The 27,986-nt window shown below is 42.5% G+C and overlaps 1 protein-coding gene across 7 annotated transcripts in view; it reads left to right on the top strand.

Moving 5' to 3' along the window:
* LOC131944440 (centrosomal protein of 170 kDa protein B) overlaps positions 1 to 27,986 on the top strand; it is an 88,338-nt gene that overhangs the window by 16,476 nt on the left and 43,876 nt on the right. For 2 of the 7 annotated variants that reach the window (XM_059305039.1, XM_059305038.1), the window contains exons 1-5: positions 14,535 to 14,707; positions 16,195 to 16,314; positions 22,875 to 22,964; positions 26,818 to 26,898; positions 27,202 to 27,351. In XM_059305039.1, the coding sequence (XP_059161022.1) occupies positions 14,597 to 14,707; positions 16,195 to 16,314; positions 22,875 to 22,964; positions 26,818 to 26,898; positions 27,202 to 27,351 (552 nt within the window). In that variant the 5' untranslated portion in view covers positions 14,535 to 14,596. Of the gene's footprint in view, positions 1 to 14,534; positions 14,708 to 16,194; positions 16,315 to 19,563; positions 19,758 to 22,874; positions 22,965 to 23,206; positions 23,258 to 25,945; positions 25,980 to 26,817; positions 26,899 to 27,201; positions 27,353 to 27,986 lie in introns of those variants that run through there. The other 5 variants (XM_059305041.1, XM_059305040.1, XM_059305042.1 and 2 more) reach the window with 5 other exon arrangements.

The raw sequence follows: 27,986 nt of genomic DNA, 5'->3' as shown, positions 1-27,986 counted from the left end.
ACATTGAGACATTACAACATACAAATCTCCCGTCTGATGACACTATCCAATCACATTGAGACATTACAACATACAAATCTCCCGTCTGATGACAATAACCAATCACATTGAGACATTACAACATACAAATCTCCCGTCTGATGACAATAACCAATCACATTGAGACATTACAACATACAACTCTCCCGTCTAATGACAATAACCAATCACATTGAGACATACAACATACAACTCTTCCGTCTAATTACATATCCAATCACATTGAGATATTACAACATACAAATCTCCCGTCTGATGACAATAACCAATCACATTGAGACATTACAACATACAAATCTCCCGTCTGATGACAATATCCGATCACATTGAGACATTACAACATACAAATCTCCCGTCTGATGACAATATCCGATCACATTGAGACATTACAACATACAAATCTCCCGTCTGATGACAATAACCAATCACATTGAGACATACAACATACAACTATCCCGTCTGATGACAATAACCAATCACATTGAGACATTACAACATACAAATCTCCCGTCTGATGACAATATCCAATCACATTGAGACATTACAACATACAACTCTCCCGTCTAATGACAATAACCAATCACATTGAGACATTACAACATACAACTCTCCCGTCTAATGACAATAACCAATCACATTGAGACATTACAACATACAACTCTCCCGTCTGATGACAATAACCAATCACATTGAGACATTACAACATACAAATCTCCCGTCTGATGACAATATCCAATCACATTGAGACATTACAACATACAAATCTCCCGTCTGATGACAATAACCAATCACATTGAGACATTACAACATACAACTCTCCCGTCTAATGACAATAACCAATCACATTGAGACATACAACATACACGTCTCCCGTCTGATGACAATAACCAATCACATTGAGACATACAACATACAACTCTCCCGTCTGATGACAATATCCAATCACATTGAGACATACAACATACAACTATCCCGTCTGATGACAATAACCAATCACATTGAGACATTACAACATACACGTCTCATGTCGATAACCTATACTCTAAGCTGTTACCTGCCCCCTATTATTCTGATCAGCACTACAACACATAGAATGTACCGCATGAAGTCAACATTCCAATGTTGGCGGCATCTGGTCGGGTTTTTCGTGTGATTCACTTGTCGTGTTCTCAAACAGATCATTGATTTTTTTTCCCACTACCATCTCAACCATGTGCCCATGGTCAGCACTAATAACTAATATGGCACTAATAACTTTGATGAAGTTGACCAATTGCAGCTGACCTGCCCCACGTCCATTTAGACCCACTCACCCATAGCTTGATATCCCACCAGCTGACGCATATGTCAGCTGAGCTAACTTTTTGTGAGGACCGTTCAACAGACAGCAGAAAAATGTCAGGACAGTTACCCACACAGACAGCTGAACAATTTATTTGAAAAGTTTTTTGGTTGTGAGCCGCGTGCCATGTTCGATCACATCTCCACAAAAATGGTAAAGTTCATTCCGATTTGATAAGTAGAAAACATTTATCGTAATTGTACGGAAGTAATGATATGATAATAGTGTTTTATTGTCTGAAGTTGTTCGTGGCAGTCCATCGCTTGATGCTAGTTTTATCTGATTGCCACCCTGTTGGTTCTTGTAATTAACTGATCTTTGCTAGATAAAGGCCATCTGGCCCTGTATGCTTGTGTTTTACAGAGCCGTGTATTTTATGTCTAGTTCCATTATTTTCTCACCATCTGCGACACAGGCAGGGAAAACCTGCCAGTCATCGGGATTTCACTTCGATCGTCTCGGCTCTATAAAGTTGTCTTTGATTACAAAATATCATCTGTTTATAACTTTCCTACCAAGCTATCGTGCTTACACACTGGGGATTCGATACGCGGTACGTATGTATGTAGGTACACAAATCATTAGACCTTTGTCTTTCTGTATGCTTCACATCAAGTAAGACAGGCTGAGAAAGTGGCGTTAGAAAACTTGCGTCAAAATGCCATCTATTTATTGCATGTATCTACGTTTGATTTTATCTTCTACACACCACTACTTGGTAAGTCATCTATCTTTCCTGTAGGAAGTATACGTTAGTTATCGGAGTTAAACAATATACAATTGTATATAAAGAATAAAATATTGATTTAATCCTAAATACAAAACCATTTGTGTGGAAAGACTTGAAAATTATAATACATCCCATTTATAGTCACGAGATGTCAGTCCAAATAGTTGCTGACGGTAAGAAAAAACTTAAAATGACAATATATTATCGGTTCTTGAGCCCAGACTACTTATGGAAGTCCTTAGGGTATCGTTAGCTTGGCCTCATGCCACCAGCATCGCATTTACTGGGTGCCACTCTGAGACCTTGGTCCGTCTTAGGTGGCTAGTGTATCACAGACAGGGGAAGATGTTTTATAGCTTGTGTATCACACACACAGGGGGAAGATGTTTTATAGCTTGTGTATCACACACACAGGGGGAAGATGTTTTATAGTTCGTGTATCACACACACAGGGGGAAGATGTTTTATAGCTCGTGTATCACACAAACAGGGGGAAGATGTTTTATAGCTTGTGTATCACACACACAGGGGGTAGATGTTTTATAGCTTGTGTATCACACACACAGGGGGAAGATGTTTTATAGCTTGTGTATCACACACACAGGGGGAAGATGTTTTATAGTTCGAGTATCACACACACACAGGGGGAAGATGTTTTATAGCTCGTGTATCACACAAACAGGGGGAAGATGTTTTATAGCTTGTGTATCACACACACAGGGGGTAGATGTTTTATAGCTTGTGTATCACACACACAGGGGGAAGATGTTTTATAGCTTGTGTATCACACACACAGGGGGTAGATGTTTTATAGCTCGTGTATCACACACACAGGGGAAGATGTTTTATAGTTCGTGTATCACACACACAGGGGGAAGATGTTTTATAGCTCGTGTATCACACACACGGGGGGAAGATGTTTTATAGTTCGTGTATCACACACACAGGGGGAAGATGTTTTATAGTTCGTGTATCACACACACAAGGGGTAGATGTTTTATAGCTTGTGTATATCAAACACACAGGGGGAAGATGTTTTATAGCACGTGTATCACACACACAGGGGAAGATGTTTTATAGTTCGTGTATCACACACACAGGGGGAAGATGTTTTATAGCTCGTGTATCACACACACAGGGGAAGATGTTTTATAGTTCGTGTATCAAACACACAGGGGGAAGATGTTTTATAGTTCGTGTATCACACACACAGGGGGTAGATGTTTTATAGCTCGTGTATCACACACAGGGGGTAGATGTTTTATAGCTTGTGTATCACTCACACAGGGGGAAGATGTTTTATAGCTCGTGTATCACACACACACACATGGGGAAGATGTTTTATAGCTCGTGTATCACACACAGGGGGTAGATGTTTTATAGCTCTTGTATCACACACAGGGGAAGATGTTTTATAGCTCGTGTATCACACACACAGGGGGAAGATGTTTTATAGTTCGTGTATCACACACACAGGGGGAAGATGTTTTATAGCTCTTGTATCACACACAGGGGAAGATGTTTTATAGCTCGTGTATCACACACACAGGGGGAAGATGTTTTATAGCTTGTGTATCACACACACACACACAGGGGGAAGATGTTTTATAGCTCGTGTATCACACACAGGGGGTAGATGTTTTATAGCTCTTGTATCACACACAGGGGAAGATGTTTTATAGCTCGTGTATCACACACACAGGGGGAAGATGTTTTATAGTTCGTGTATCACACACACAGGGGGAAGATGTTTTATAGCTCGTGTATCACACACACAGGGGGAAGATGTTTTATAGCTCGTGTATCACACACACAGGGGAAGATGTTTTATAGTTCGTGTATCACACACACAGGGGGAAGATGTTTTATAGTTCGTTTATCACACACACAGGGGGTAGATGTTTTATAGCTTGTGTATATCACACAAACAGGGGGTAGATGTTTTATAGCTCGTGTATCACACACACAGGGGAAGATGTTTTATAGTTCGTGTATCACACACACAGGGGGAAGATGTTTTATAGTTCGTGTATCACACACACAGGGGGAAGATGTTTTATAGTTCGTGTATCACACACACAGGGGGAAGATGTTTTATAGTTCGTGTATCACACACAGGGGAAGATGTTTTATAGCTTGTGTATCACACACACACAGGGGAAGATGTTTTATAGCTTGTGTATCACACACACACAGGGGGATGATGTTTTATAGCTTGTGTATCACACACACACAGTGGGAAGATGTTTTATATCTCGTGTATCACACACACAGGGGGAAGATGTTTTATAGCTCGTGTATCACACACACACAGGGGGGAGATGTTTTATAGCTCGTGTATCACACACACAGGGGAAGATTTTTTGTTTTACATTCCCTATCATTATGTATTATACACAGCTGATTGTAATATATGTCCCATTTACAGCTGATCGGGTTACATGCTCTTGTGACACACATAATGTTTAATTACAGCTACTCATATATCACACAATGCATTTTATGTCACATAATGTCTCGTCTCACGTCTGATACACAGATGATCATTTATTACATAAACTAGTTCATTCAAAACAAGCGAAGTATCAACTTAGTAAACGGCGTACTAAATACCTTATACTGATGTTATATTCTATCCAGCCCTAACCTGTACAGTGGTAGTGTTCAGTTTGTATGTGATGTTAACACCATCAGAGGAAAGCAATAACATAACCCTAACATGTACAGTGGTAGGGTTCAGTTTGTGTGTGGTGTTAACACCATCAGAGGAAAGCAATAACAAAACCCTAACCTGTACAGTGGTAATGTTCAGCTTGTGTGTGGTGTTAACACAATCAGAGGAAAGCAATAACATAACCCTAACCTGTACAGTGGTAATGTTCAGCTTGTGTGTGGTGTTAACACCATCAAAAGAAAGCAATAACATAACCCTAACCTTACAGTGGTAGTGTTCAGCTAGTGTGTGGTGTTAACACCATCAAAAGAAAGCAATAACGTCGCACCGGGTTAAGTAGATTCCAAAAATATTCCATCTGGTTTGTTTTTATGGCATCCCCCTCTGTCTTTAACTTCTCTAGTAGTCCTTATATTTAAACATTGGTGTGTGGGAGGTGAGATGGGGTGGTGAGACAAGTTTTATACCCCTCCGTCCACAACCTCACGGCTAACGGGGTGGGATGTACGGATGGGGTTGTGAAACGCACACATGCCACTGGTCCGCAAAGGTTCACTATAAGCCCGCCAACCTGTAGATCTATATTAAAACCGTGATTTGATTTTAAAAATGTGCGCCTGTTACAGCGAGTGAATGAGTTTAGCAATGTTGATGGTGAGCTATGAATTGATTTTGTCGTGGGGAGATAACATTTTAAACCTTTTGATGGGAGATAACTCCACGGAGACGTCTTTGAAATAAATTGTGTCGGATTTCTGATGTGATTAGATGAGCCAGTGCTAGGCCGTGTTGCTAGTGAGGGTGGGGGGGATATCGTGAGGAAACCTGTTGATTCTGTGCACTTGTGTGGTTGAGGAAGACTGGTGTTTTCTGGATTTCTTGTGTTAGTTGATTCATTTGTCGAACTCTTCTGTTTTGTTTTTGCTGGCTTCAACTATTAGCAGCCTCTCAGAGCAGTGCATACACCATGACACGGTGGTAACGATTTACGTGTTATTAAACTGTTAACCATATCAATAATGTGCTGGTTCAAATCCCGCGTTAAAGCGATTTGTGGTCGTGTGAAAAAGCGGGAGTTGTGTCAACCTTTGGACTAGAGGAAAGCTTTGAGCAAACATCTTTCTATCACCCGTTTGCTTTCACGGCAACTTTAATGATGTAACTCGCTTACAAAGTAAACATAGCTTGGTGGGTATACATCTTTATATATGTGGCTATAGGTTGCAGTTTGTTCACACAAACTTTAATTTGTTCTAGCTCTAGATTTATATCTTCGGGCACCGTTTGTTCACATCTCTAATTTGTTTCTTGCGCTGGTTAACGGGGCTGTAGGTTGCTGGTTGTTTACAAAACCTAACGCCACAAAACCTGTTTCTGGTTAACGTGGCTGTAGGTTGCAGGTTGTTGACAAAACCCAACGCCACAAAACCTGTTTCTGGTTAACGTGGCTGTAGGTTGCAGGTTGTTTACAAAATCTACCGCCTCAAAACCCGGTTAGATAGTGAGTTTCCACGCTGTAATCGGAGCTCACCACTGGCTACTCTAAGCACTAGTGACCGCTCACTCGGCACGTACAGCCGGCTATTTATAAACTTAACATTCCGGGCCATATACAACATATGTTAGCACATGGCGTGTCAAATATTTGTTATCGACAGTAACGGCTATGTTGGTGTACATTGTCATTATTCCTACGGTGTCCCGTTCGGCGGCTCAGCCGGCAGTTGATGTATTAAACTGATTGTTAGTCAGACATCTCACCATTATTGATTCGGTAGCGTCCTCTTAGAGTCTGGCTTATTGATTTCACTCGCTCGTGCTCCTAACGTTTGTAGTAAACGGGCTGGTTTTAGCTCCATCTAACCTCTTCCTAAGCGTATTTGCATTTTTTAGGATCCCGTCTTTAATTAGCATAGTCAAATAGAAAAAGCTAGCTTTTATTATTACCTATCAACCATACTAAAATGGAAAAAAACCCGCTGATGTTAATTGGACGAAATTCTTTAAGCTGAGTATACCTGTTGTAATTAGACAGTGTCGGTGTGTTCTCTGTTACTGCAGCACCTAATGGAGGTAGGCGATTGTAGGCCCATCTTGTAAAAACTACATTTGCTGTGGACAGACGATAATGGCACAGGCAATCTAGTCAAGTCAATTTAAGTAAGCCTCTACCGCTACACGATTACACGTGGTTCTAGACCAGGGGTTCTCAACCTTTAGGACCTGGCTCTACCCACAGTAAGCCTCTACCGCTACACGTGGTTCTAGACCAGGGGTTCTCAACCTTTAGCACCTGGCTCCACCTACAGTAAGCCTCTACCGCTACACGATTACACGTGGTTCTAGACCAGGGGTTCTCAACCTTTAGGACCTGGCTCCACCCACAGTAAGCCTCTACCGCTACACGTGGTTCTAGACCAGGGGTTCCCAACCTTTAGGACCTGGCTCTACCTACAGTAAGCCTCTACCGCTACACGATTACACGTGGTTCTAGACCAGGGGTTCCCAACCTTTAGGACCTGGCTCCACCCACAGTAAGCCTCTACCGCTACACGTGGTTCTAGACCAGGGGTTCTCAACCTTTAGGACCTGGCTCCACCCACAGTAAGCCTCTACCGCTACACGTGGTTCTAGACCAGGGGTTCCCAACCTTTAGGACCTGGCTCCACCCACAGTAAGCCTCTACCGCTACACGTGGTTCTAGACCAGGGGTTCCCAACCTTTAGGACCAGGCTCCACCCACAGTAAGCCTCTACCGCTACACGATTACACGTGGTTCTAGACCAGGGGTTCTCAACCTTTAGGACCAGGCTCCACCTACAGTAAGCCTCTACCGCTACACGATTACACGTGGTTCTAGACCAGGGGTTCTCAACCTTTAGGACCTGGCTCCACCCACAGTAAGCCTCTACCGCTACACGATTAGACGTGGTTCTAGACCAGGGGTTCCCAACCTTTAGGACCTGGCTCCACCCACAGTAAGCCTCTACCGCTACACGATTACACGTGGTTCTAGACCAGTGGTTCCCAACCTTTAGGACCTGGCTCCACCCACAGTAAGCCTCTACCGCTACACGTGGTTCTAGACCAGGGGTTCTCAACCTTTAGGACCTGGCTCCACCCACAGTAAGCCTCTACCGCTACACGATTACACGTGGTTCTAGACCAGTGGTTCCCAACCTTTAGGACCTGGCTCCACCCACAGTAAGCCTCTACCGCTACACGTGGTTCTAGACCAGTGGTTCCCAACCTTTAGGACCTGGCTCCACCCACAGTAAGCCTCTACCGCTACACGATTACACGTGGTTCTAGACCAGGGGTTCCCAACCTTTAGGACCTGGCTCCACCCACAGTAAGCCTCTACCGCTACACGATTACACGTGGTTCTAGACCAGGGGTTCTCAACCTTTAGGACCTGGCTCCACAGTAAGCCTCTACCGCTACACGATTACACGTGGTTCTAGACCAGGGGTTCCCAACCTTTAGGACCTGGCTCCACCCACAGTAAGCCTCTACCGCTACACGATTACACGTGGTTCTAGACCAGGGGTCCCCAACCTTTAGGACCTGGCTCCACAGTAAGCCTCTACCGCTACACGTGGTTCTAGACCAGGGGTTCCCAACCTTTAGCACCTGGCTCCACCTACAGTAAGCCTCTACCGCTACACGTGGTTCTAGACCAGTGGTTCCCAACCTTTAGCACCTGGCTCCACCTACAGTAAGCCTCTACCGCTACACGATTACACGTGGTTCTAGACCAGGGGTTCTCAACCTTTAGGACCTGGCTCCACAGTAAGCCTCTACCGCTACACGATTACACGTGGTTCTAGACCAGGGGTTCTCAACCTTTAGCACCTGGCTCCACCTACAGTAAGCCTCTACCGCTACACGATTACACGTGGTTCTAGACCAGGGGTTCTCAACCTTTAGGACCTGGCTCTACCCACAGTAAGCCTCTACCGCTACACGTGGTTCTAGACCAGGGGTTCTCAACCTTTAGGACCTGGCTCTACCCACAGTAAGCCTCTACCGCTACACGATTACACGTGGTTCTAGACCAGGGGTCCCCAACCTTTAGGACCTGGCTCCACAGTCAGCCTCTACCGCTACACGATTACACGTGGTTCTAGACCAGGGGTTCTCAACCTTTAGGACCTGGCTCCACCTACAGTAAGCCTCTACCGCTACACGGTTATAGTGGTTCAAGACCAGGGGTTCCCTACAGTAATCCTCTACAACAGTACCACCTTACATGTCGCTATGAAGGCAATGAAAGCTCAAAAAATTCCATCAAAGAACATCACATCACTGTTACTAACCGATTATTGAATTGCTGCTTTGAAAGTCAAATCTCTCCCCTCCCTAACTTGGGTTTAGGCTCTAGCCTCATCTGATGCGACAAAAGCCGGTGTTTAGTTATTAGTGATCCTAATTGTGGTCAGGTATGCTAATGGTAATTGTGGTCACGCATGACGCGGTTATCGGGCAGCAATTAGCCAGATGAGGTTGGCCGTGTAAGTCCTAGAGCTCTTTTATCCCTTCATGGTCCTCATAGTATTCAGAGTTTGCTCTCGTTCTATAGCGTACTGTGCTGTGTGTATTGGTGACCTGTTCTACAGTGTTCTATGGAAGAGCGTCCTGCGGATATTTGTGCTCACTGCTGTTTTACTACGCGCATGTTTTTTTAGGTTACATATAACATATATCCGCGTATATTTCATACAAATGTCACATCTAAGGGCCGATTCTGTTGCAAACATAACATGTTTAAATCTCACAGGTTGTCACTTTACTCTCCAGACTGTCACGTTACTCTTCAAGTTGTAACGTTACTCTCCAAGTTGTCACGTTACTCTCCAAGTTGTCACGTTACTCTCCAAGTTGTCACGTTACTCTCCAAGTTGTCACGTTACTCTCCAAGTTGTCATGTTACTCTCCAAGTTGTCATGTTACTCTCCAAGTTGTCACGTCACCCTCCAATTGTCACGTTACTCTCCAAGTTGTCACGTTACTCTCCATGTTGTCACGTCACTTTCCAAGTTGTCACGTTATTCTCCAAGTTGTCACGTTACTCTCCAAGTTGTCACGTTACTTTCCAAGTTGTCACGTTACTCTCCAAGTTGTCACGTTACTCTCCAAGTTGTCACGTTATTTTCCAAGTTGTCACGTTACTCTCCAAGTTGTCACGTTATTTTCCAAGTTGTCACGTTACTCTCCAAGTTGTCACGTTACTCTTTAAGTTGTCACGTTACTCTCCAAGTTGTCACGTTATTCTCCAAGTGTCACGTTACTCTCCAAGTTTAAGAAGTTTAGAACAATGTAGGGTCGTCTTAAAGTCGTATTTAAAAATACAAATGTAGATTAAAATAAATATATAAAAATCTGTTGTAAATCGATCCTTTTCTAAAACACCCTGTCAAAGATAGAAACGTGTGTGTAAAAACTTGACTGAATCGCTTGTGTGAGTCTACCAAAAACAGACGTGTGAATTGTCTCAGCCGAGGTTGACGTAACTCTCCCCACAGTACACTGTAGACACAGTCTACACACTCTGGTGGATATTGTGACAGCATTCTCAGTGCATTCGCTCTTACCCGCTAGGTAACGTTATTAACCCTTAGATGGTCATGCGTGTATGCTAATACACATGTAGTAATAACACATTGAAATATTCAGGTTTTCTCTCGGTTATAAATGGTAGATGGATGATCGCCAGATTTAGTATGACCAGGATTGTCGCGGGTAGTCTAGTTACCCCGTGTTTGAGAAGTTAAAGAATCTGTTCGCTGGAAGGTAGGGGAGTGGGTGGGGGTCTTGTGAAGGTAGAACAATATGGTAGGTAACGGGTGGTGGCGGGGGTGGTAAAGTGGGGTGGTGGCGGGGGTGGTGGTATGGGGTGAGTCATCTGGTCATTAAGCGGAAAAGTGTTGTACACACGCGCGGCAAGAGCACACACACACGCACTCTGTAACCCTGCGCGTGAAACACGTTGCTAGCTATTAATAGCTCTCAGTGGAACACAAGCTTGTTTATACTCGTTTTTGTGCGCTTTTCGTTCTCTCAATGGAGAGATGGGATGTTGTGTTGTGGCTGGAAGCTTTTTTCTCCATAGATTAAGTGTTTGTTTACACGGCCAGATCGATAGCCTTCCTGGCCAGCATTGGATCTTTCACCTGGCCACGCCGGTTTGTGTGTATCACGTGAACACTTCTTGCAGCGGTCAAGTTTATGTCTATTACACTTTATATGGAATACATTAAGACACATTACTGATTAACCCAAACACAATGGTGTGTCACTGTTTTGAAAATTTATTTACACACTGTACAATATTAGCTACCTGACCTACCTAATACAATATTAGCTACCTGACCTACCTAATACAATATTCGCTACCTGACCTACCTAATACGATATTAGCTACCTGACCTACCTAATACAATATTCGCTACCTTACCTACCTAATACAATATTCGCTACCTTACCTACCTAATACGATATTAGCTACCTGACCTACCTAATACAATATTAGCTACCTGACCTAGCTAATACAATACTAGCTACCTGACCTAGCTAATACAATACTAGCTACCTGACCTACCTAATACAATATTAGCTACCTGACCTACCTTATACAATATTAGCTACCTGACCTACCTAATACAATATTAGCTACCTGACCTACCTAATACAATAGTAGCTAACTGACCTACCTAATACAATAGTAGCTACCTGACCTACCTAATACAATAGTAGCTACCTGACCTACCTAATACATCAACTACCTGACTTACCTGATTACATATTTCCCTACCATCTTTAAGTTTTTGAAAGTCTGTGCTGGGTGTAGCCCCCCGCCCCCCCCCCCCCCCGGCGAGATTGTACTCAAGTTTTGAGAGATTAGTCCCTGCCTGCTGTGAGGTAATTGAGTACCGTGGGTGGAGGGAACAGGCTTGGTGAGTGAACTCATAAGATTTCCTGCTCTTTGATCACACAGTTACTTGCATTTTTTTACATCCATAAAATTCGACGTCTATCATAAGTTTATCGACAGCTGTGTATTATAAAGGTGTTTAAGTTGTTCAGACATGAAGTAAAAACCATGGTCAGGCTGAACTGATGTTCCCGGACCTGGTGCGTATAGACAACACCATGGCTTTGGTACTGACACTGTTGTTGTAGGTCTTCCGGGCTTTATTGTGTGCAGATGTGCTAGAAGATTCATTGTCCCTAGCAGAGGGTATCCAAATACATGCTGCTGTTGTTGCTAGTATGGGCTGCATTTAAATCATATGTATCACGGTAGTGCGGTATAAATAGACATGTCCCATTTCTACATAACCTTGCCATGCAAGCTTTGAGACATTCTTCAGTGGAGGAGCTGTTGATGGTGGGGACAATGGCAATTAACATGCCATATGTGAAACGTCTTTATGAATTCAAGTCTTACTTCTGATTCCATGTGTGTATTTCTTTCATCTGAGGCGAAATTGGAGTTTTATTTCATAGGATTTATTTACAGGTTTGGAGAGCGTGGGCGCTTCATTCGCTTTTGTTTGTTCCTCATTGTTTGACTGCTGCATTGTTTATATGCCCTGCTGTGTATGTGCCCCTCTGTGTATGTGTCGCGTTATGTATGTGTCCCGCCATATAGTCAACTGTCTGTTAATACAATCCCGGCTATTTAAACCTCTACTCTCAATATCTCAGCTTATAAAATCTCATTTTTTAATAACTCAACTCCGAACTTTCTCGTGTTATAAATGCAGCTGACGTCAATGTGAATATAGCATGTTCGATGCACTATTCTAGTCTTCACTTGTCAATTACGAATCGGCCGGCCCGAAGAGCTGGTATGTAATGAGTCGTTATTCACTGGACCGTTTTGACGATGACAAACCTGGTACGGGAGGGGGGGGGGGGGCAAGTTCCGTCAAACAGAAAAGGAAAGGTAACGAGCAAGTGAATAGACGCGCAGCGATTAGATCCATGCATTCAAACCTGCCATTCAAGCTGATTTCTGTGGCTGTCAAGCGATTGGTGACTCTAGACAGGGTTGATCAGCGCCGTATTGTTGTCCCTGAAGTTGACTCATTTATCTGTACACTTGTCTGTACACCTATGGGCGATTTGCTCCATGCACGCTAACCACTTCATGGGATTTGTTTTCCAAGGGATTTGTTAACAGTGAGATGTTATCCTGTTTGTAACGTTATGATGCAACTGTTGTGTTCACTGGAAATACAATGTGCTTCACACCAGGCCCAGTGCGGGATAACTGGGACATTGATTGATTTTAGTGCTTAATCGTCGTTAATTATTAACGGTAATTACAGGCCTACATAAAGTATTATTCCCCATCGTATAAAAAATATGTTAGATTATTTCAATATTATTATTTGGCTTGAAAAAGAAAATAATGCTCTGACAACCTGTATATCGATACAGACATAGTAAATCAATCGCCGCCTTTACTTCATAGTGACGGTAATCACGTGACGCTACATCTTAGGATCAACTTAAGTCTCTACACCACCGAGTCACGCATTTCGCTGATCTGGTGGATTTGACATAGTTGTCCTACCTAGGATGGCGGGGTCATGAAATGTTTTCTCACATGTAATACCACCTAGATAGACTGGTCTAGAAAGAATGAGCCGTGAAAAGCCCCCTCCCCCCACCCCACCCCAGATAGACGGTCCCGGAAAGAATGAGCCGTGAAAAGTTGAGGAGTGCAAGGAGCAACAAAAGAAATTGATTGCCGGTTGAGTCACCCAGTCATCATTGATTCAGGGACCCCGGGACGCGGCATGTTGCGCGTGGCCTTGTTCCTCCACCCTGTCTATCCCCCGATCTTTCCCTCCATCCCGTGCCCGTCAATGGGTTGTTTTGTTTCTACTGGGTGACGAACTACAGCATGGCCGTGTGTTCTGAGGATTGTTGGTCTCGGCATTGGTTACAGTGAAACATTCAGTTCATGGATGGTAAGAATGCCCGCATTTTTATGGATTAACCTAGTAAAATAGTAGTTACTTTCCCCCTATTAGCACACCTTAACGGAAATGATTTCGTGTCGGTTGATGTAATTTGTTACTCGAATAACGTTTTGGATGCTGTTGTTGAAACGAGCAAAACTTTGTGATTGATTTAAGCGTTTTATAGAGTCCCACTCTTTCTTTCAATGAGATTGATTTTGCGTTTTGATGCTATAGTCATTACTGTTGTTGTTTACCGCAAGATGGTCAGTGGTCATAATGTTTCATAACCTTTCTTTACATGTAGCCTATATCGCAGAGATGCCTGTATTTGTGTGTTACTCATTTATCAGATGCAATAGCTTGCCAGTTGCTCCAAGACAGACATCGCGTAGTGTTCAGTGATAGCGCTGTGTATTCTCGTGGGTTGATTTGGTGCTTGAATATTTAGACAATTGAGACGTGATATTCGCTCGTTGGACCAGATTATAAACATATCTATGTAATATGTGCTCATTTGACGATATCTTAGACATGTGATATGTGCTCACGGGAGCATATCTTAGACGTGTAATATGTGCTCATTTGACTAGATTTTGGGCATGTAATATGTGCTCATTAGATCAGATATAGACATGTGATATGTGCTCACGGGATCAGTTATAGACATGTGATATGTGCTCACGGGATCAGTTATAGACATGTGATATGTGCTCACGGGATCAGATATAGACATGAAATATGCGCTCACGGGATCAGAACTTAGACATGTGATATGTGCTCACTGAATGGGATATAAGCTCTAGCCCTGTGGACGGCCATGAGAGCCAGCCAGCATGGATAAAATCCGTCAAAAAGCCCAGTACCTGCTGGAGAAGCTTCACGAGAAATACGGAGTCCAGTCACGCCACCACATCCATCTGCTGGTGGCCACTGTAGGCAGAAAGGTCGGTCTCTCTTGCATGGCCGTGCATTCGGCTTTCTCTTGTAACTGATCTAGTTCGTTATGACATACCTTTGGTTTAGCTAGATTGGTAATAAATATATATATTAACACACATACACATAATATTGATATACCCAGTAGATCGTTACAAGTTACACGAATCACGCATATTGTCTTAGCTAGGACAGCACATACTAGATGGGGTGGTCTCAATGCTAGTTTTGTGACGACACATACCTTATCACTCCCTGGTCGCAGAATTTTTAACTGATTTTCCCGGTCATTGCATGCATCATAACCGCATCCCCTAGCAATCTCTACATGCAACCCATGCAACCTCCCCCCCCCCTCTCTCTCTCTCTCACTTGTCTCTACACCTCCGTGTTTCTGTACAGCTGCGTTCATGACATGTCCCATAATACGTGTGGTTATCTCCCATCTTTCAACACCCCCCCCCCCCCTCCCTCGGCCACTGCAAATGATAGCTTGTGTGTCCCACATTTCATCCCACAATGTGGTTTATTATATCCTTCTCATTTATAAACCATCTTATTATCTTTATCATATAAACCCATCCGCCTTCAAATAAAAGGTGCATTCATGAGAATATTCACTAATTGTTGTGTACATTGCAATAGAATGTTAACACGAGCAATAACACCAGCAATTACACCAAGGTCTATCAAGCATACACGTCTCTGTGTTAACTCGTGGCTGCATCGGTCAACTATGTATGAATATTACAATTATCCTAGATCTGATGAAGCCTAGCGGGGATTATTACAATTATTTTAGGTCGTATGAAGTCTAGCAGGGAATACAATTATCCTAGATCTGATGCCTAGCAGGGAATACAATTATCTTAGAAATGATAAAGTCTAGTAGGAATACAATTATCCTAGACCTGTTGAAGTCGAGCAGGGAATATTACAATTATCCTAGATCTGATAAATCTAGCAGGGAATACAATTATCCTAGACTGTTGAAGTCTAGCAGGGAGTACATATCCTATGTATCACTATGTTGTTCTTATAGAATGGTCATCAGGTAAACACAGATGCTCTTCCACAAAGATGCTGATACCTAGACCAGCAATACTTAACTACTTGACTTGATGTGATTTAAAATTGAAATGGCCTCTTGAAACTGATGAAAATACAACACTTAAGTTGTAGAAATCGCTTTATGCCGCCACCATAGAAACGGTTGGATCGTACAGCTGTTTTCAAAGTATCAACTTTACACACATTTCAACAATTAACCAGTCATCTCAGTGTATACTGCTGCGTCTGATGGATACTTTAGCCAGTGTCATCTGTACAGAATCCATCTGATGGATACTTTAGCCACTGTCCTCTGTACAGAATCCATCTGATGGATACTTTAGCCACTGTACTCTGTACAGAATCCACCTGATGGATATCCACAAAGACGGCTGTAGCCACATTATTACTCCCCACAGTTTCTCACTTGGCCTCTTATTTTCAGGAGGGCGAAGACCAGCTGCAGCAGGACCACTGGTACCTTGTGGACGCCCACGGTCAGAAGTTCCGTTTGCCAAAGACGATGTTGTTCCTCGGGAGAGAGGAGTGTGATGTCGTTCTGGCGGTAAGTAACAAGTCCATATTGGGGGTGGTATTGATTTGTGTACAAAGTACACATTGGGGGTGGTATTGATTTGTGTACAAATTACACATTGGGGGGCTCTAACTGATTTAAGTACCAAGTCAGTGTACTTTGGTGGTGGTATCAATATGTGCACAATTCCACCTTTCAGTGTGTGCTTCCCTTCTGTAAGACCAATGGTTTTATGGAGGACATCACATGATAAAACAACATGGTTTTATGACGCCTGACATGAAAATATAGTTTCAACTTACGAAGTGTTTCCCCAGCAACAAGTATGGTTTCCCACATCTCATGTAGGAAGAAATGATAAGTTATCGTAAAAAAAAGTCGTATATTTCAGCCCATTACTCCGCCAGTAATTACAGGCAGTGATACAATCTATTAAACCTATTTGTTAGTGTCATCCCTTTTGAAAACCATGTAATCCCTTGAAAAACAAGGCTGTGACATATTATTACCTGGCTACTTTGTTTTGTCTAGGTTTATAAAGTGATTGTTTCTCTACGTCTCTTTTGTAGGCTAAAATTACATACGAGAAAAAAAAAGAAACATTTGATTCGTGTTTGATAGTTACGCTACAGCTCTAGTTTGTGAAGGTTGATCTTGTAATTTCCCGAAATTTATTTCGTGATTCACACGACCCTCCACCCCCACCCAGTCCCATAAGTTTTTACTGTTTATAATTGTTTTGCTAGCTATTAGAATTGACCTTAATTAATACAATCACATTGGTCGTAATTAATACATTAACATTGACGATAATAACATGTACATTGACCTGAATAAATCCATTCAACTTGACCTTACATTTAATTCCTGCTGTACAGTTGTCAGTCTCTGGACACACGATTAAAAGATGAGACTGTGACTTGTTTACGTTCTACCAAGGCTGGTTTCTTCTTGTCTAACCTGAAGGCTGTGGCATCACGCTGTAACTCGTTTAATGCCAGACAGCCATGTGGCCAAATGTCGACCACTGGAGATTTACTCGAGGCGATGCCAGAAGCCTTCATTAGCCTGACTAGGAAGTTTTCGTTCACTGGTCTTATAGCCAGCCCTTAAAGCAGGCTTCTCCCTAAGCCATGTTAGCAAGCCTCTCCCTAAGCCCTTATAGCAAGCCTCTATCTAAGCCCTTATAGCAAGCCTCTCGCTAGTCAGCCCATTTAGTCACTAGCCAGCCCTTTTAGCAAGCCTCTACCTAAGCACTTACAGCAAACCTCCCGTCCCTAACCAGCAATAATAGCAAGTCTCTTACTAACCTGCACCTAGTACCCACCTCCCTCTAGCACTGGATACTAGAATCGAATCTGAGACAGGCAGACCAGACCTTTGTAATTTTGTTCAAATTGTTCATTGGTAAATCTAGCTGCCTGAACCCGCAACACGTCGTCTCTTCTTTATACAAGGGAAATAACTCAGTTAAAACCCAACCTCGTCAACACCTAATTACACTTTTTTATGTGTTTATCTTGTTGAATGCCTTCAGTGTCACGTAAAGTATACCACCCAATCGATCATAGACCTGTGGCGTTGTTAAACCTATTGTAGCGCGTGTAGGGTGAATGCACTGTTGTGACCAATACATAGCGTTATAGACGGATCAACGCATCTTGGGTGACTGCACACTTATGACCATTACATAACCTTGTGGACGGACCAACGCATGTTGGTATGTTTGACGTCCACACTGCACACCCGACACAAGGTGAGTGTCCTTAGGTAAAAAGCCTGGTCTGGCCATCACTGTACTGACCTACTATTGTGACCTACTGTGTTGACCTAATGTTTTGACCTACTGTTTTGACCTACTTTGCTAGCTTACTGTGTTAAACTACTGTATTGACCTACTGTGCTAGCCTGCCGTGCTGACTTACTGTGCTGACCTACTGTAATGACCTACTGTGCTGAACTACTGTATGGACCTACTGTGTGAACCTACTTTGTTGACCTACTGCGCTAACCTACTGTGTGAACCTACTGTGCTAGCTTACTGTGCTAGTCTGCTGTGCTAGCCTGCTGTGCTGACATACTGTGCTGATCTACTGTGCTGACATACTGAGTTGACCGACTGTGTTGGTTTGCTGTGTTATTGAAGGTAGTTTCTATAAGAAACTTATCAAGCCGGCCAGTAGGTTTAGCCGCTGTCACCAGTCGAATATCACTCAGTTGGTCCCCGCCAGTTGAATACGACCAGGACAGAGCCGATAGCCCATGCAGGTAAATCTGTTTCCGCCTGAATGGAAGCATACATTTAAAATTGGTGTAGATAGCGGCACCGGTCCAGGGCCCGTGTATTTAAACCGATATCGATTTGATCAGTTTGATTTGTTAGTGGGTCGCGCATGTAAAGTGCTGGGCGATAGTTCGATTATCGATACCTTACAGGTGAAATCGATTGATTTTCTCTTTTCGCTATTGGCACAGCGCAGTTTGCTGTGAGGTTCGTGTATCCTAAGATACGCTCTAGTCTTGTGTGACTATCTGTAGGTGGACCTAAGATACGCTCCAGTCTTGTGTGACTATCTGTAGGTGGACCTAAGATACGCTCCAGTCTTGTGTGACTATCTGTAGGTGGACCTAAGATACGCTCCAGTCTTGTGTGACTATCTGTAGGTGGACCTACGATACGCTCCAGTCTTGTGTGACTATCTGTAGGTGGACCTAAGATACGCTCCAGTCTTGTGTGACTATCTGTAGGTGGACCTAAGATACGCTCCAGTCTTGTGTGACTATCTGTAGGTGGACCTAAGATACGCTCCAGTCTTGTGTGACTATCTGTAGGTGGACCTAAGATACGCTCCAGTCTTGTGTGACTATCTGTAGGTGGACCTAAGATACGCTCCAGTCTTGTGTGACTATCTGTAGGTGGACCTAAGATACGCTCCAGTCTTGTGTGACTATCTGTAGGTGGACCTAAGATACGCTCCAGTCTTGTGTGACTATCTGTAGGTGGACCTAAGATACACTCCAGTCTTGTGTGACTATCTGTAGGTGGACCTAAGATACGCTCCAGTCTTGTGTGACTATCTGTAGGTGGACCTAAGATACGCTCCAGTCTTGTGTGACTATCTGTAGGTGGACCTAAGATACGCTCCAGTCTTGTGTGACTATCTGTAGGTGGACCTAAGATACGCTCCAGTCTTGTGTGACTATCTGTAGGTGGACCTAAGATACGCTCCAGTCTTGTGTGACTATCTGTAGGTGGACCTAAGATACGCTCCAGTCTTGTGTGACTATCTGTAGGTGGACCTAAGATACGCTTCAGTCTTGTGTGACTATCTGTAGGTGGAAGCTATAGGATGTAATGACATAATCGGTGCATGTGATATCACACAACGCCGGTCACTTCCCCTGTATAACGTGCACAGACGTTTGTTATATGGACCTTTGTACGGAAGTTTGTTATATGGACCTTACTGTTGGTAAGTTGATGTCGGAACTAGACAATGTCTACATACTTTTGTTATATGGACCTTACTGTTGGTAAGTTGATGTCGGAACTAGACAATGTCTACATACTTTTGTTATATGGACCTTACTGTTGGTAAGTTGATGTAGGAACTAGACAATGTGTACATACTTTTGTTATATGGACCTTACTGTTGGTAAGTTGATGTAGGAACTAGACAATGTGTACATACTTTTGTTATATGGACCTTACTGTTGGTAAGTTGATGTAGGAACTAGACAATGTCTACATACTTTTGTTATATGGACCTTACTGTTGGTAAGTTGATGTAGGAACTAGACAATGTGTACAGACGTGTTTGTTATATGGACCTTACTGTTGGTAAGTTGATGTAGGGGTGTACAAAGTTTGGGCCGTTTGTAAGATTTTGTGTCTCTCCCCTGCTATCTTATACCCAGGAGCCAGTCAAGTCTATAAACACATTAGCCTAGGTATGTGCTGGCCGAGGTATGCCGCTAACGACTGGCTAATTGGTTATTTGCTTTTTTAAATGAATTATCTTCAACGTTATATTTTGGTTAAACAGACAAGTTGCGCTTTATTTGCGATAATATGACAGTTTGAAACTGCTGATAAACTTAAATTGTTATGGAGATGTGTTGCACATTATAATTACAAGATATCAGCCGGGCTTTGTACTTTCAGTGCTGTCAATGAGACGAAATACTGTCCTTTCCAACCGAGATCTACATACTGGTGTCTATCTATAGGGAATATCAGTGGTTAAACTAGCCGTGTGTGTGCCGACCATTCATTGGAGCCTTACCACAAGCCCAGCTATGCGGCTTTACTAAAGCTCTGGGTATCTGAAGGTGGTTTTGTCTGCCTCTACCTCCTGCACCAGATGTTGTATACAGACTGTCCACGTTTGTCATTGACCTACTGTATAAGCTATATCTGCCCAGCTCAACATTAAAACTTTAAAATAAATTGTCAGCGAAAATCTTTTCTCGTGTTGTGCTGAGATACCCAGCACAAAATAAAAGCCACTTGATTTTTTAAATTCAGTTGTATTGAAGTTAAATTTAGCGTGTAACTGATTCGTGTGTGGGTCTGTGGTTTGAAGTCACCATTCAATAAATCATTCGTCACTCGTGTCTGTCATTCATTAGGCCCAGGTAACTGGCACACAGGTAGGCAATGTAACGCCAGCAAGGACGCGACACTTTGACACTTGTATGCCTGCTTTCATACTTGTTTGCTGGCTTTCATGCCATTCGACAGTGGTTTTGTGTTGGGTAACGTAACAAACTGAACCCAGTTGTCAGCCAGTCTGGAGGGTAACATGCAGGGGAAATAACTAGCAAAACTTTGCTGCTTGTCTGGATGTATGTATGTTTGTGAAGATGTGCAGGGGCCAATAACTGTGATGACATTTGGTGTTTGTCTAGATTTGTAATGAGACCCCAGGGCTATGATGTAAAAACGACTGCTGGTATTTTTTCCCATGTGCAATTACGTTGTGCAACTTTATTCAGTATTTAACAATCGAGGCCTAGCTTGAGAATGTTCTGACATTGTCTGGGCACTGGGCATTGTTGGGTCCTAGACTCTGGGCACAGGGCATTGTTGGGTCCTAGACGTTTGAGTCTAATCAGCGCTAGATCACTGGGCATTGTCACTGAGGTCTACACTGTCTCAACATGTCTCAACCAACGATTTTATTTCCTACTGCCTACACAAGCCGTTCAGGAAAACCGTGCCACCTTATGTTAGACACGAACAGATTCTGGACGAATTCGTTTGAGGTTCGCGACCTAACGGTAGTTTATTCCCTGCTTGCTGTCCGTCTGCTACTCCACTTTAAATTTTAATGTTTTCAACAAATCTGACGAACCAGAAGACATGACCTGGCAGCTTGCCATACGGTACACATGCTAATGGTTGTTTACCTCAGTCAATCTTTCAATCAATCTCAGACGGTCAGGGTTTAAACACACTTCATTTCACTGGGTGTATATGTGTGGTTCTGTAGTTGACTTTTCAGTATGTGTGTGTGGTTCTGTAGTTGACTTTTCAGTGTTTGTGTGTGGTTCTGTAGTTGACTTTTCAGTGTGTGTGTGTGTGGTTCTGTAATTGACTTTTCAGTGTGTGTGTGTGCGTGTATGTGTGATGCTATAGATGATTTTACAGTATATTTGTGATATGCTTGTATTGCTGTAGACTTTATTGGTACGGTGTGGTTGTGATGCTGTAGACTTTATTGGTACGGTTTGGTTGTGATGCTGTAGATTTTATTGGTACGCTGTGGTTGTGGTGCTGTAGACTTAATTGGTACGGTGTGGTTGTGGTGCTGTAGACTTAATTGGTACGGTGTGGTTGTGATGCTGTAGACTTTATTGGTACGGTGTGGTTGTGATGCTGTAGATTTTATCTGTACGGTGTGGTTGTGATGCTGTAGACTTTATCTGTACGGTGTGGTTGTGATGCTGTAGACTTTATCTGTACGGTGTGGTTGTGGTGCTGTAGACTTAATTGGTACGGTGTGGTTGTGATGCTGTAGACTTTATTGGTACGGTGTGGTTGTGATGCTGTAGATTTTATCTGTACGGTGTGGTTGTGATGCTGTAGACTTTATTGGCACAGTGTGGTTGTGATGCTGTAGATTTTATCTGTACGGTGTGGTTGTGATGCTGTAGACTTTATCTGTACGGTGTGGTTGTGATGCTGTAGACTTTATCTGTACGGTGTGGTTGTGATGCTGTAGACTTTATCTGTACGGTGTGGTTGTGATGCTGTAGATTTTATTGGTAAGATATGGTGTTAATGCTGTGGTTGCTGATGATTGTTTAATTGCTATTTACAATACTCGTACTAGAACATGTACTGTATAGAAAATAGTGTCTTACGACTAATTTATTTTATTACTGATGATATTGTTCCACATTGGTAAAGAAATTTAAAGAGCTTATCTTCCTACTAAATAGCTATTATTTTTGTGGAAACCGTTATCTTCCTTTTAGCCTCCCTTACAAAGCAATGACGTCCCCACGAAGCATTGGTCTCCCCTATAAAACATCTCTCTGTACGACGTGTTGTTGATCACAGTTTCAATTGTCTTTACTTACAGTCCCAGTCTGTAGACAAGAGACACGCCGTGTTGACCTTTGACCTGTACCTCAATCGCTTCAAGGTCAAGGACCTTAGCACCACTAACGGGGTAAGTAGGATGAGTAATTAAAACAATAAGTCGAGCAGAGGGTGAGCCACGTAAAATTCCCCCGTCGGCCAATGTAAAGTTGGAGCGAAATTCCCACCGACAGCATGTGTGAGAAACAAAATTCCCACCGACAGCCTGTGTGAGAAATAAAATTCCCGCTGTCCATTGATTTTTATGTACGACTCACGCCCAAAGAATGCAGGTCGTATTGATCTATTATGTTGAACAAGTCATCGATTGAGCGCATACCTTAACAGGTATAGGATCAATGCAGATGTCTAATCCACCCTCAGGTTAGTGGACAATATTTTATAATTAAAACTTTTTTAATTAAATCAAGACACAAATTGACACGTAGGTACATGATGATGGCCTGCAGGTAAGTTGTGTCTGTTGTCAACTGTAGCGGTGTGTCTGTCAGCTGTCCGCAGTGGCCCGGTTCTTTCTTTTAAGCATCTAGATACCTACCTGTCGTCTTTACCTTTACTTAACCCACTTCCAAACAGTGGGTGCTGCTTTATTTTATCTGTAGGTGGTGTTGTGGTGTCATCTCTGAGTGGTGTTTAGTATATCTTGTCTCTGGGTGATGCTATGGTGTCTATGTTGGTGTTCACTATGGTGTTTTGCTGTCTGTTATTGGTGGTGATTTCGTTTTTTTTGTCTGTGGATGTTTTGGTGTCTGTTTGTTGTGGATGATGTTTTGGTGTCTGTTAACTGTGAAGTGCTTTTCTGTCTGTTATGGGTGGTGATTTGGTGTCTGGATGGTAGTTAGGTGTCTGTTAGTTGTGATGTTTTGTTGCCTGGTAGTTGTGGGTGGTGTTCTGTTGTTTGTTAGGGGGTCATCCATAAATGACGTCACGCTTTTTAAAACTATTTTTACCCCCCCCCCTCCCCTCCGTCACACATCGTTACAAAAAGCCAGACTCTTCCCCCTAAAATGACGTCACACCTCAGCCTACAACCCCTCTCAAAATTGCAGTTGAATTTGTTTTAAAACATCGATATTTATTCAAAATCTTGTCTGAACTCTGTCAAATAGAGTATTTTAATCAATTTCTATTACAATTTATTAAAACAGTTTTCTAAAACGCGAAATAACGTCTAAAATTGGTTTTCTAACATTGCTTTTTTATAATGCAAAAGAGTGACGTCGCACCATCTGACCCCCCCCCCCCCTCCCCTTCATCACACACCGTCACAAAATTACGGACATCTCACCCCTACGAGTGTGACGTCATTTATGGATGACCCCTTAGTTGTGGTGGTGGGTGGTGTCTATGTTGCTTTGCTTGGAGGGTGTGTATAAGCCATAGCTGGAAGATGTTTTTTGAAATACCTGCAAGAGCCAAGCTTAACTACTCTTGATTCAACCATTAAGCTTTATTTCTTGGGTTATCTCCCCTTATCCAACGAACTAGAAGAAAAAAATAGGTTGGTATTTTAGCATTGACAAATGTAACTAGTAACCTGGGTGGCTATTTGGTCGTGTCTGACCTTGTCTCTGTACTGTAGTACTATTTGGTCGTGTCTGACCTTGTCAGTGTACTGTAGTACTATTTGGTCATGTCTGACCTTGTCACTGTACTGTAGTACTATTTGGTCTTGTCTGACCTTGTCACTGTACTGTAGTACTATTTGGTCTCATGTCTAACCTCGTCACTGTACTGTAGTACTATTTGGTCTTGTCTGACCTTGTCACTGTACTGTAGTACTATTTGGTCTTGTCTAACCTTGTCACTGTACTGTAGTACTATTTGGTCTTGTCTGACCTTGTCAGTGTACAGTAGTACTATTTGGTCTTGTCTAACCTTGTCACTGTACTGTAGTACTATTTGGTCTTGTCTAACCTTGTCACTGTACTGTAGTACTATTTGGTCTTGTCTGACCTTATCACTGTACTGTAGTACTATTTGGTCATGTCTAACCTTGTCAGTGTACTGTAGTACTATTTGGTCGTGTCTGACCTTGTCACTGTACTGTAGTACTATTTGGTCTTGTTTGACCTTGTCAGTCACTGTACTGTAGTACTATTTGGTCGTGTCTAACCTTGTCACTGTACTGTAGTACTATTTGGTCTTGTCTGACCTTGTCACTGTACTGTAGTACTAATTGGTCGTGTCTGACCTTGTCACTGTACTGTAGTACTATTTGGTCTTGTCTGACCTTGTCACTGTACTGTAGTACTATTTGGTCGTGTCTGACCTTGTCAGTGTTCTATAGTTTTGTAAGTGACCATGTTACTGACCACTGGAAAAGCCGGGTGGGCTGACATGTCACTGGAAAAGCCTGGGTGGGCTGACATGTTACTGACCACTTGATCAGTAGCAGATGACCCCAGCAACCACTACCCCACAGTGTTAAGTCCATTAAATCTGATGTAATGACCTGGACCACTGAGTGACTGGGAAAGTTTGATGTAATGACCTGGACCACTCAGTGACTAGGAAAGTTTGATGTAATGACCTGGACCACTGAGTGACTGGGAAAGTTTGATGTAATGACCTGGACCACTGAGTGACTAGGAAAGTTTGATGTAATGACCTGGACCACTCAGTGACTAGGAAAGTTTGATGTAATGACCTGGACCACTGAGTGACTGGGAAAGTTTGATGTAATGACCTGGACCACTGAGTGACTAGGAAAGTTTGATGTAATGACCTGGACCACTCAGTGACTAGGAAAGTTTGATGTAATGACCTGGACCACTTGGTGACTAGGAAAGTTTGATGTAATGACCTGGACCACTCAGTGACTAGGAAAGTTTGATGTAATGACCTGGACCACTCAGTGACTAGGAAAGTGACAGTTGTTAAAGACCCTGAGCTAGCAGTAGATGTTTGCACACAGTCTACTGGCAGAATACAGCACTGTTCCGCTTGGCTGGAGATGATAAGGTGCATTTGTGTGTGTGTCACCTGATAATCTGCCGGCCAGATAACACAGAACAGGTAATCCAGGTACAGTAGCACCTTTTACAGAGCTGGGTAGAGAAACAACTTCTCACAAGTGCATGAGGTAAGTTTAAATGTGCAATTAGATGGTATTCACTACTTTATTTATGCTACACGTCTTGTTATCAGTTGAATATCAATGATGTGTTCAGATGGTTTGATGTGGGGTACATATTGAAACAAGTTTGAGACCAGCTTCCCATCCAACACACCCATTTCAATAGTTACAATCTATTCAATGGCTTACATACCAGTTTATAACAGTACTGGCCTTAATGTCCAACTCACTGGCCAGCTTGATTTAATCATTGGCCAACTTAATTTAATCTTAGCCAACATGATTTAATCTTAGCCAACATGATTTAATCACTGGCCAACATGATTTAATCACTGGCCAACATGATTTAATCACTGGCCAACATGATTTAATCACTGGCCAACATGATTTAATCACTGGCCAACATGATTTAATCACTGGCCAACATGATTTAATCACAGGCCAACATGATTTAATCACTGGCCAACATGATTTAATCACTGGCCAACATGATTTAATCACTGGCCAACATGATTTAATCACTGGCCAACATGATTTAATTACTGGCCAACTTAATTTAATCTTAGCCAACATAATTGAATCACTGGCCAACATGATTTAATCACTGGTCAACATGATTTAATCACTGGCCAACATGATATAATCATTGGCCAACTTGATTTAATCACAACCAATTTATTTGCATAACAGGTCAGTAGGTATTGGCCAATGTCCAACCCTCAGATCAATGAACCCAACTCCCATGTCATAGACATCAACAGCTGATGTGGACCAAAGTTGAGCAGGGACATGGTGAATACACTTAATTGAGCTACTCTCTAAACTCTATATTTCTGTCTTTCAGACATTTGTGAATAACTCCCGCATCCCAGAGCAAGAGTATGTGCCATTAAACCACATGGACTCTATACGGTTAGGTCATGATATCCTTTAACCTCAAGCTTCTTATACAAGTGTAGGGCAGGTATGCTCTGTTGTATGGGGAAAATACAATCATGTTACAATAATTTGTATCTTGTACACATCATTTTATAATAGGACTAATGAAACATGCATATCTAAAACAATTGGTCTAATTAATTTTTTTTCTTAAGTGTTTTCAAGTACAACAAATAATTGTACTATAATAAAAAATTTTTTTAATCACATGTATTTTTTAACACGGATATTTTAACTCATCAGTTTAAGTTGAAAATTTAAAAAAATAAGACCTTAACATTGCTGACATGCTATGATGTACCATATTGAACAAGGCAGCCAAATAACCAATCAAGGGGGGCAACTACCAGATCCTCAGTACATTCCTTCCTGGGCCACCAGGCTCCCCCAGGAAGCCTCTACAATCCACGTTCATGCACATGCAATGGCAGAGTGCCAAGTAAGTTTTTACACCTTGTCTTTTTTTTACACTGGGACTAGCTCAAGTAGAACTAGGCTTGTAGACCTGCTTAAGTTATCACCATATACCACTGCTGGCTATGTAGTTTAGATTCCTGTGTTGTTACGCGGGGGGGGGGGGGGGGCTTCTACCTCCCCTAACCTCCTAACTTGAGGTGGGGGGGGGGGGGGGGTTGTTGACAGACATGGTGAGATGCCCAGCCCAGCAGATGGTTTTATCTCTATTGATTGCTTGAACTCAGTCTAAATACATGTTGATAGATTGCCCTCTCACAGCTAGCTGATAGTTATCTGCTTGAATATATCATCTCATAGTAGCTTATAGACCATACTACAGTAAGAGCTTATAGACCATATAGTAATAGGTTATAGACCATACAGTAATAGCTTATTTGCCATCCTTCAATACCTTATACAGTTACACACCATCTTGTATTCTTGCTTTACTAATACACACAGTTTTCCATAGATGACGTCAATATTGTTTGGAGGTTGACACAAATTTTTTCCAGTTTTTGTTAACAAATAAATAAAGTCAAGTGTAGAATACAAACATTTTTTTTGTAAATTGATAGAGATCTATCGGTTATTTAAACTTACATAGCTCACACTATT

This window comes from Physella acuta, unplaced genomic scaffold (assembly GCF_028476545.2).
Source record: "Physella acuta isolate Inbredline_101_S28 unplaced genomic scaffold, ASM2847654v3 ptg000494l, whole genome shotgun sequence".
Classification (NCBI taxonomy): Eukaryota; Metazoa; Mollusca; class Gastropoda; family Physidae; genus Physella; species Physella acuta.
Note: the sequence above shows the minus strand (reverse complement) of the source record. Positions and strands in the feature narration are given on the sequence as shown.